General features: G+C 40.6%; 1 protein-coding gene across 1 annotated transcript; it reads right to left on the reverse strand.

Annotated features, from left to right (window-relative positions):
* Positions 1-1177: 1177 nt before the first annotated feature.
* On the reverse strand, positions 1178-2962 carry tshba (thyroid stimulating hormone subunit beta a). The gene is given in 2 exon segments (NM_001123528.1): positions 1178-1835; positions 2767-2962. Coding segments are annotated over 2 exon segments (420 nt in total). The 5' UTR covers positions 2929-2962; the 3' UTR covers positions 1178-1577.
* Between the last annotated feature and the right edge of the window lie 8965 nt (positions 2963-11927).

Below are 11927 nucleotides of genomic sequence, written 5' to 3' on the forward strand. Positions count from 1 at the left end.
GGGCATTGTCATTCTGAAACAGGAATGGGCCTTCCCCAAACTGTTGCCACAAAGTTGGAAGCACAGAATCGTCTAGAATGTTATTGTATGCTGTAGCTTTAAGATTTCCCTTCACTGGAATTAAGGGGTCTAGCTTGAACCATGAAAAACAGCCCCAGACCATTATTCCTCCTCCATCAAACTTTACCGTAGGCACTATGCATTCGGGCAGGTAGCATTCTCCTGGCATCCGCCAATCCCGGATTAGTCCGTTGGACTGCCAGATGGTGAAGCGTGATTCATCACTCCAGATACCGCTTTTCCACTGCTCTAGAGTCAATGGGGGCGAGCTTTACACCACTTCAGCCGACACTTGGCATTGCGCATGGTGATCTTAGGCTTGTGTGTGGCTGCTCGGCAATGAAAACCCATTTCATGAAGCTCCCGACTAACAATTATTGCGATGACGTTGCTTTCAGAGGCAGTTTAGAACTCGATAGTGAGTGCTGCAATTGAGGACAGACGTGTTACTTGCTTTAGCACTCGACGGTCCAGTTATGTGAGCTTGACTGGCCTACCACTTCGTGGCTGAGCCATTATTGCGCCTAGACGTTTCCATTTCACAATTCAGCAGTTACAGTTGACCAGGGCAGCTCTAGCAGGGTAGAAATTTGATGAACTGACTTGTTGGAAAAGTGGCATCCTGTGACGGTGCCACGTTGAAAGTCACTGACTTCTTCAGTAAGGACATTCTTCTTCCAATGTTTGTCTTTGGAGATTGCATGGCTGTGTGCTCGATTTTATACAACTGTCAGCAACGGTGTTGCTGAAATAGCCAAATCCACTAATTTGAAGCGGTGTCCACATATTTTTGTATATACAGTGTATGTATGTCTACCTCAATTACCTCGTACCCCTGCACATTGACTCAATACTGGTACTCCCTGTACATAGCCCTGTTATTTTTTACTCATTATTGTTATTCACTGTGTAATTATTCTGCGTGTCACTATTTATATTTTTTATCTTTATCTGTAACTCTGCATTGTTGGAAAAGGACCCATAAATAGTTATTACACTGTTAGTCTACAAGTGTTGTTTTACGAAGCATGACAATTAACATTTGATTTGCGGTGTGTGTGGAGTGTGACAGTGTGTTCCTACACAGGATGTGATTCATTCAGATGAGTTACAACTATTTACAGACTTCAGCTTTAATAACGTCCCATTCATGATATTGGTTCACCGTAAACAAAATAGCTCAGTGAATCAATGGACAGGAAAGACATGAGGCAGACAGAAATACCAGGATCAGCCTCCAATGCAAGCAAAGTAGCAAACAAAAAGGCATATTAACATACCAAACACAACAGCAACAATACATGTCACAATGAATAGGATACACCACCCTGTAGCTCACTGTATCCACCACAAACACATGAATACAACAATGCTGTTCTGTTATCATAATGATTAGGCTACTGACCATAAACTTGATTTGAACTGACCATTCTCCTTGCCTTATTGGTCATTATGGTCATTACAGCCAAACTATCTAGGGAAGGGAGAGCGTTATCAGTTGGGGGGGATGTAGTTGTTCAGGCCAGGGTATGGTAGATGTGTCTGAGTGGCTTGGAACACCTGGCGCCGTCTCCACTGCTGGCCTTGTGGGCACACTCATCACTGTCTGTGTTGCAGGTGCCACAGTGGCAGCTGAGGGCTACGGGGTAGGTGAAGAGAGGGTTGGCATGGAGTGGGCAACCAGGTAGTATGACTGTTCGGTACTCCACCTGGTCATAGGTACAGCCTCTCTGTATAAGGAAACGTGGTCCGGCCAGCTCCTTCATGTTACTGTCCTGGTAATCACATGCACACAAACACACATGCTTAACATACACTAAGTGTACCAAACATTAGGAACACCTTCCTAATATTGAGTTGCACCCCCTTTTGCCCACAGAACAGCCACAATTCATTGGGGCATGGACTCCACAAAGTGTTGAAACTGTTCCACAGGGATGCTGGCCCATGTTAACTCCAATGCTTCCCACAGTTGTGTCAAGTTGACTGGATGTCCTTTGGGTGGTGGACCATTCTTTATACACACTGTTGAGCGTGAAAAACCCAGCAGCGTTGCAGTTCTTGACACACTCAAACCAGTACGCCTGGCACCTACTAACATACCCCGTTCTAAGGCACTTAAATCTTTTGTCTTGTCCATTCACCCTCTGAATGGCACACTTACACAATCTCAATTGTCTAAAGGCTTAAAAATTCTTCTTTAACCCGTCTCCTCCCGATCATCTACACTGATTGAAGTGTATTTAACAAGTGACATCAATAAGGGATCATAACTTTCACCTGGATTCGTGGAAAGAGCAGGTGTTCTTAATGTTTTGTACACTCAGTGTACTGTATATACAGTACTGTACGTGCGATGTAGGTCAAATATGCCTCACGGTCGGCCTGCGATTGGAATTTGTTATAGTTGATGTTTCAAGTTATACTTATATTTTTTGCGTCTCTTCTGCAATGCAAAACGTGTGACAGGATATACAATGTATACATTGTATTTTGTATATTGACCTTGTCTGTATCTACTAGTCTGCTGCTATCATGGCCAGGTCGGTCTTATAAAATATTATGCAAAATCTCGATGCGATTACTCTGATAAAATAAAGGTAAAACATAAAATCTTTTATGGGGGGATAAAAGTTTATAAGTGAGTGAATTTTACAGATCCATTAAAGAACTAAGAATGTCTGGTTGAGGTTATAGCCTACTTACCCTTGAGTAGCAGAAGCCCATGCAAATGGTCGTATTGATGGCCACGCAGAAGTCACATTCACGTCTCTCCTCATACAGAGTGTAGTCCGTGGGCACACACATGGGCACAGCTTGGCTGAAGAGCAGGCAAAGGAGACCACACATGGCCACGGACAATTCCATTTGGCAAACAGCGAAGATGTTCCGTCACACAATCAAGAACCTGCATAGAAGTAGAGCAAATGGCAAGAATAAAATATGAACAAATCTAAAGTTTTTTAGTTGGAAATATGAAAAAAATTGAGGTCGATGCATTTGAGAAGCCATTTTAATAAAACACAACTCAGTCATGCACCAATAGCATGACAAAGAAGCTGTACCGGTGTTCCTGTCAGGTCAGCTCTGCTCACTCACCTGGTAGAGCTGGGCACCTGCAAGTCTGATGATGCTGTCTGATGGAGCCTGATGGTCTTTATACAGTCATCCTAATCCACCTTGATCCTACTGGACCATTATCTCCCATCTCTGACAGTGTGGACGCAGGAATCTCCTGGCCCATTATGAGGATGACATGCATTAATAAAAGGCATCCTCTGTAACTACAAACTTCCATTACCAGTACAGCAATGTGTGGGCTTAACCTGTAATAACATCATAATAACCCTGCTCTTTGGCAGTATGTAATGCAGTATGTGGCAATCCCACTTGGTAGCACAATAGAAAACTAAGTGGTAAATTCAGAGATTGGTCCGGTCCAGTAACAACCCTGTGTCCAACTCTTAGACAAGCAACTCCTAGAAGTGTCTGTTAAAACCTCTTATGGACAGGCGTTCCACTAGCGGACGCCTCACCAATATCCAATGGTAGCGCCTGGCGCGAAATTTGAAAAACCTTAAAAATGCTATAATTTCAATTTCTCAAACATATGACTATTTTACACCATTTGAAAGACAAGACTCCTTTATTTAACCACATTGTCCGATTTCAAAAAGGCTTTACAGTGAAAGCAAAACATTAGATTATGTCAGGAGAGTACCCAGCCAGAAATAATCACACACCCATTTTTCAAGCTAGCATATATGTCACAAAAACCAAAACCACAGCTAAATGCAGCACTAACCTTTGATGATCTTCATCAGATGACACTCCTAGGACATTATGTTATACAATACATGCATGTTTTGTTCAATCAAGTTCATATTTATATCAAAAACCAGCTTTTTACATTAGCATGTTTTGTTCAGAACTAGCATAGCCACTGAAAACTTCCTGTGAATTTACTAAATGACTCACGATAAACGTTGACAAAAAACATAACAATTATTTTAAGAATTATAGATACAGCACTCCTTTATGCAATCGCGGTGTCCGATTTTAAAATAGCTTTTTGGTGAAAGCACATTTTGCAATATTCTGAGTACATAGCCCGGCCATCACGGCTAGCTATTTTGACACCCACCAAGTTTGGCACTCACCAAACTCAGATTTACTATAAGAAAAATTGGATTACCTTTGCTGTTCTTCGTCAGAATGCACTCCCAGGACTTCTACTTCAACAACCAATGTTGTTTTGGTTCGAAATAATCCATAGTTATATCCAAATAGCTCCGTTTTGTTTGTGCGTTCAAGTCACTATCCGAAGGGTGACGCGCCGGCGCGTTTCGTGACAAAAAAATTCAAAATATTCCATTACTGTACTTCGAAGCATGTCAAACGCTGTTTAAAATCCATTTTTATGCGATTTTTCTCGTAAAATAGCGATAATATTCCAACCGGGAGACGTTGTATCCGTTCAAACACTGAAAGAAAAAAATGGAGTCGTCTCGTGCACGAGCGCCTCAGTGTCATTGTCCTCAGAAGGACCACTCACCAAAACCCCTGCTGTTTTTTGCCCAGAGACTGCAGAGCTATCATTCCACGTTCTGGCACCTTCCTAGAGCCAATGAAAGCCTTAGAAAATGTCATGTTACAGCACAGAGGCTGTATTTTCGACATAGAGGCTATAGAAGGACAAGAAATGGTCAGACAGGGCACTTCCCATATAGAATCTTCTCAGGTTTTGGCCTGCCATATGAGTTCTGTTATACTCACAGACACCATTCAAACTGTTTTAGAAACGTTAGAGTGTTTTCTATCCAAATCTACTAATTATATGGAAATTCTCATTTCTGGGCTGGAGTAATAACCCGATTAAATTGGGTAGGTTTTTTATCCGGCCGTGAAAATACTGCCCCCTATCCCAAACAAGTTAATTAAATAAAAAAAAATGTAAATGTTCTTCAAATCTAGGAACAGGATCTGCTAAGCATATAGGGCCTACAACAGGGTTCTCCAACTGGCGGCCCGCGGGCCTAATTTGGCTCGCGGGTGGTTTTATTTGCCCCCCCAAGTTTACTGAGCAAAAAAAAATATATATATACTTTTTATTTTATTTTTAATTTTCATTGTTGAACGTAAAAACACCAGGAAATCAGCTCCAAGTGTTTTTAATTTAGTAAATCTGTTCACAAGTATTTCTACGCATAATAGAGAGAAACGTGATCATATACAAGTGAAAGCAAGGTTCGAAATGATAATGTTAGTCAAATCTTATATATATTTGGGCTTCTGGTGGTCAATTTGCAGTCTACAAATTATATGTAATTATGTTCCGGGCCCTCCGACCATCGCTGAAGAAAAAATCTGCCTGCGGCTGAATCTAGTTGATGATCCCTTGGCCTACAATAATGGTTAAAATCACAGGGCAAAGTGGAGATGCAACCATAAGCTTACATATCCAATTCTTTCAGATCTACATGTTCCTATACATCATTTGCCTAGGGGTCAGGGGCTAGAGGTTATTTCTGGACATAGGCCTACTTTTGTTGTTTAGTTACACTTTCAATTGGTTGGAAAAAGATGTGAAAGTGTGTTTAAAAATATCAAGCTTTGCAAGCAATCATGGTGTTTTGAAATATGGTCAAAGTTCATACAATGCCATAAAGATGTGTATCATCCTGAAATACCTCGTCTATTAAACTCTGATGAGCTCTATAACAAAGTCATATGGGATTCCATGTAAGCCTATAACTGCAACCTACCTCCATTTAACTATTTGCTGTTACATAAGACGTTTTTTGTTTTTACATCATCTATACGTTTGGGTTTTGTAAGGATTTTGATACTTCCACTTTAGGTCGCTGTGGTGAAGTGAGCGTGAGGCTCCTCTCACCACGCATGTGCTTATCAAGGCCTTCAGCCACCAGAGCCATGGCCTTTTCACCCCACTACCATCTAGAAGGCGGAGACAGTACAGGTGCATCAAAGCTGGGACCGAGAGACTGGTAAACAGTTTCTATCTCCAGGCCATCAGACTGTTAAATAGTCACCAGTAGCCGGCCTTCGCCCAGTACCCACCCCTGAACCTTAGTCACTGGTCTAGCCAGCTACCACCAGGACTCTACCCAGCACCTTAGATACTGCTGCCCTATGTACACTGCCTTCAGAATGCATTCACACCCCTTGATTCTTTTCCACATGTGGTTGTGTTAGAACCTGAATTTAAAATGGATTAAAATTTGATTTTTTTTTGTCACTAGCCTACAAATCATTCCACATAATGTCAAAGTGGAATTGTGTTCTTAGAACATTTTACAAGCCAAAATAAGTTCAGGAGTAAAAATGTGCTTAACAAGTCACATAATAACGTATGTGGACTCATTATGTGTAAGATAATTTAACATGATTTTTTGACTCATCGCTGTACCCCACACATACAATTGTCTCTAAGGTCCCTCAGTCGAGCAGTGAATTTCAAACAGATTCAACCATTTTCCAATGCCTTGCAAAGAAGAGCGCCAATTGGTAGATGGGTAAAAAATATATCTTTGAACATGGTGAAGTTATTAATGACACTTTGGCTGGCGTATCAATACACCTAGTCACTACAAAGATATAGGAGTCCTTCCTAACTCAGTTGCCGGAGAGGAAGGAAACCGCTTAGGGATTTCACCATGAGGCCAATGGTGACTTTAAAACAATTACTGAGTTTAATGGCTGTGATAGGATAAAACTGAGGATGGATCAACAACCTTTTAGTTATTGCACAATACTAACATAAATTACAGAGTGAAAAGAAGGAAGCTTGTACAGAAAATTAAAATATTCCAAAACATACATCCTTTTTGCAACAAAGCACTAAAGTAATACTGCAAAAAATGTGGCAAAGCAATTCACTTTTTGTCCTGAATACAAAGTGTTATGTTTGGGGCAAATCCAATCCAATGTCACACCCTGATCTGTTTCAACTGTCTTTGTGATTGTCTCCACCCACCTCCAGGTGTCTCCTGTTTTCCCCATTAGTCCCCGGTGTATTTATCCCTCTGTTTCCTGTCTTCCTGTGCCAGTTTGTCTTGTTTTGCCAAGTCAACCAGCGTTTCTCCTAGCTCCTATTTTTCAACAGTCTCTGTTTTTTCTTAGCCCTCCTCGTTTTAACCCTTGCCTGCCCTGATGCCGAATCCACCTGCCTGACCACTCTGCCTGTTCTGACCTCGAGCCTGCCTATCCCCTTGTACTGCTTGGACTCGGACCTGTTCACTGAACCCCTGCCTGTCCTGACCTCGAGCCTGCCTATCCCCTGGTACTGTTTGGACTCTGACCTGGTTTATGAACTCTCGCCTGTCCCTGGCCTGCCTTTTGCCTAGCCCTTTGGGTATAATAAATATCGGAGCTCAACCATCTGCCTCCTGTGTCTGCATTTGGGTCTTGCCTTTTTCCCTTATATTCAACACATCACTGAGTACCACTCTCCATATTTTCAAGCATATTGATGGCAGCGTCATGTAATGGGTATGCTTTTAGTCAGGAATGGGGAGTTTTTCAAGATAAAAAGGAAATGAAATGGAGCTAAGCACAGGCAAAATCCTAGAGGAAAACCTGTTTCAGTCTGCTTTCCACCAGACACTGGGAGATTAATTCACTTTTCCGCAGGACAATAACCTAAAACACAAGGCCAAATCTACACTGGAGTTTCTTACCAAGAAGACAGGGCTCAAGTTACAGTTTAGATTGAAATCTACTTGGAAATCTATGGCAAGGCCTGAAAATGGTTCTCTAGCAATGATCAACTACCCAAGCTGACAGAGCTTGAAGAATTTTTAAAACAATAATGGGCAAATGTTGCACAATCTAGGTGTGGACAGCTCTTAGAGACTTACCCAGAAAGACACACAGCTGTAATCGCTTCCAAAGGTGCTTCTATAAAGTATTGACTCAGGGGTGTGAATACTTATGTAAATAGAATATTTCTGTATTTCATTTTCAAACAATTTGCAAAAATTACTAAAAACATGTTTTCACTTTGTCAATGTGGGTTATTTTGTGTAGACTATATTTTTGAATCATTTTGAATTCAGGCTGTAACACAACAAAATGTGGACTAAGTCAAGGGGTATGAATACTTTATGAAGGCACTGTACATAGTCTTTGAACACTGGTCAATTTAATAATGTTTACATACTGTTTTATGCCCACTTTATATGTGTATAGTGTATTGTAGTCATGGCTCATCCAATATAACTACTGCTGTAAACATGTTTTCTATTCATATGCTGTCCATACTATCTATACACACCATTATTTGAATATACACTATATATACAAAAGTATGTGGACACCCCTTCAAATTAGTGGATTCTGCTATTTTAGCTACACCCATTGCTGACAGAAGTATAACAGTGAGCACACAGCCATGCAATCTCCATTGACAAACATTGGCAGTAGAATGGTAACTTTCAACATGGCACCGTCATAGGATGCCACCTTTCCAACAAGTCAGTTTGTCAAATTTCTGCCCTGCTAGAGCTGCCCTGGATAACTGTAATTTCTGTTATTGTGAAGTGGAAAGTCTAGGAGCAACAACGTCTGAACTGCAAAGTGGTAGGCCATACAAGCACACAGAAAGGGACTGCCAAGTGCTCAAGCACGTAACGCGTAAAAATCGTCTGTCCTCGTTTGCAATATTCACTACCGAGTTCCAAACTGCCTCTGGAAGCAATGTCGGCACAAGAACTGTTAATCGGGAGCATCGTTAAATGGGTTTCAATGCCCGAGCAGCCGCACACAAGCCTAAGATCACCATGCTCAATGCCAAGCGTTGGCTGGAGTGATGAATCACGCTTCACGATCTGACAGTCCGACAGACGAATCTGGGTTTCGCGGATGCCAGGGGAAAGCTACCTGCCCAAACGCATAGTGCCAACTGTAAAGTTTGGTGGAGGAATAATGGTCTGGGGCTGTTTTTCATGGTTTGGGCTAGGTCCCTTAGTTCCAGTGAAGGGAAATCTCAATGCTTCAGCATGCAATGATATTCTAGATGATTCTGTGCTTCCAAGTTTGTGGCAACAGTTTGGGGAAGGCCCTTTCCTGTTTCAGCATGACAATGCCCCTGTGCACAAAGCAAGGTCCATACAGAAATGTTTTGTCAAGATCGGTGTGGAAGAACTTGACTGTCCTGCACAGAGCCCTGATTGCAACCCCATCAAACACCTTTGGGATGAATTGGAACACCCACTGAGAGGCAGGCCTAATCGCACAACATCAGTGCCCGACCTCACTAATGCTCTTGTGGCTGAATGGAAGCCAGTCCCCACAGCAATGTTGCAACATCTATTGGAAAGCCTTCCTAGGTTGGTATAGCAGCAAAGGGGGGACCAACTCCATATTAAGGCCCATGATTTTGAAATGAGATGTTTGGCGAGCAGGTGTCCACATACTTTTGGTCATGTATATATATTTATATTCCGAACTCTGACGTTGCTCTTTCTGATACATCTTAATTTCTTAGTTATTTGCATGGACTCTACAGACTTTTTTTTCTCTGCCCTCGATAGATTTAGTAACGCTAATTCTGTCTATAATAGAAGGGGAAAGCCCCCAATAACTTTTGAACGGGCTGTGAAGAGACATGAGGTTTGGACCATTGGTTTTCTTTGAGGAGTATCTACACAATTAAAATATATATTATTTTACCCATTGGTCAAAATAAGATGTTTTGATTGGACACCGTACATGGAGTAATGGAAACATTTTGCCGCTAATGCCCATTTACCTCAATTTTACACATTTTCATGTCTTATGAAACCAGGATACGAATCCTTACCGAATAAATTCTTTAATAATAATACTTTAAAAAATACTAAGACAGGACCCGCGGTCCATCTGGGTCCGGATTCGGCCACGGTCTGCCTATTGAGTGTGTATGGTGTAGAGCTTGTTCTGTGACACAGGCTATCACAGCCTGATCGGATAACCAAGGCAACCTGACATTCAACTAATTGAAACACTAGCGGCAAAATAAAAAATAACAGAACAAATTGTTCAGTGTTGCTCAGCAGTAGGCTCAAAGCCAATGAATGTTCAGTTCCTGGTTACAGTAAATATTATTGTCAACAGTAAGTACTGAGAACAGGGAATTGAAATCTGAAAGCTATCAGGCTATGGCAGGTTTATTTTCATCTGAAATCTCATATTATACCCCACAATCTTAAACAAACTTAACCCAACTGTAAAATCAACATGCTTGATTTGCATATAGTAAGCCCTCGATACACCTTGTTTATGAGGTACTGCCTTCCAGTAAATGTAATAATCTACTGCATTGATGGGAACAGATAACCAATGGAAGGTGCACAATGCAGAAATTGCTCAGCCATTTCCTGGTTTCTAAAATTCTAATTTGCCTAATTTCAGTGTATGTGACAAAATAAGCAAGAGAATCATTGTACCATCTAAACTGCTGTGAAATATATTTTCCCTATCCCAAAATATTGTATTTTCAGTTGTTTGAAGATGGTTAACAATACTAAAAATTGCAAAAACTAAACTTAACCCTCCTGTTGTGTTCCGGTCGAATTGGACCAATTTACAAGTTTTCTCTCTGAAAAATGTATTAATTTAATCTGATTGTCATAAGGTTCCATGACTTAGTCCACACAGGGCATCTGAACACCCAAATTACATTTTGATGATTTTCATTCAATTTTGGGTGTTTTATTTAACTTTTGTACACCTGTGGTGTTTCTGTTAAAAAATGATCAGTCTTTAGAAATTAATGGGTGAGACTACAATTAGTCTATAAAATTGAGTTCAGACACATGCCCATTCATCAGCTGGACACACTTCTTTTCCCAGACCACCGTACGCACGCACGCACACACACACACACACTCTTGTGTCCTACTGCCCGAAGAAAAAGAAGAATGTGCTCCTGATGACAACTCTGCACAGGGATGCCGCTGTGAGTATCAGGGAGGACAAGAAGCCCAACGCTGTCCTGGATTACAACAGAGTGGGAGTTAATAACAACCTTGATAAGATATTTTTTATCTTTCAAGTTTCATGCACTTTTTTTTCTATTACCAGATTGTTTTATCTGCAACATAAAAATAAGATGTTGTTTGTGGAAATGCTCATTGAATTTGTGAACAATATGGAGTCAACTCTATTTGAATGTTTTTGTTATTGTTAGTAATACTGTTATTGTTACTGTTGTTCTTTAATGTGTTCAGACATTCATTTTGTAATATGCTAAAGTTTTCATGTGTAGTTTTGGGCCTATGTCCTTTCTTTACTAATAAAATCATACCGGTCTGTTTTGGCCAGGAACACAACAGATGTTATTTTGGGCCTACTATTTAAAAATTTGAAATGGTTTCAAAACAAATGTCCTTGTTAAACTTTGACACAGATAGTCTGTGATAAATAGCACAATATGTTTCATCTGAGTATTTGTTATAGTCAAAATAATCCATACATTATGCTTTCTTTACTCAAAAACAAGTTGTTTGAGCTCAGGTCAATGAGGCCTACAGGCCATAAATAGCAAATAGAAATTCAAAACTTATAATGTTCACAAAAACTTAAGTTGGTAAAAAGATCTAACACAATATTAGGTGATAATATGTGTATTATTATGGATTTATAATCAGCTATAATGGGGGGGTAATTTTGGGCCGGGAACACAGAATTAATTAACATGAAACGAACACAACAGGAGGGTTAAGAAGGGGAAGCATAGAAAAAAACGCACATAGAACAGATATACTGCTTCTTAGACTTGCTTTCATTGAGAATGACAGATCTATAACTCACATTTCTATGTGAATTTGGTCAGTAGCCCAAAAAGTTTCATATTGCAGTTTAAG

The sequence above is a fragment of the Salmo salar genome, chromosome ssa22, assembly GCF_905237065.1.
Source record: "Salmo salar chromosome ssa22, Ssal_v3.1, whole genome shotgun sequence".
In the NCBI taxonomy this organism is placed as follows: domain Eukaryota; kingdom Metazoa; phylum Chordata; class Actinopteri; order Salmoniformes; family Salmonidae; genus Salmo; species Salmo salar.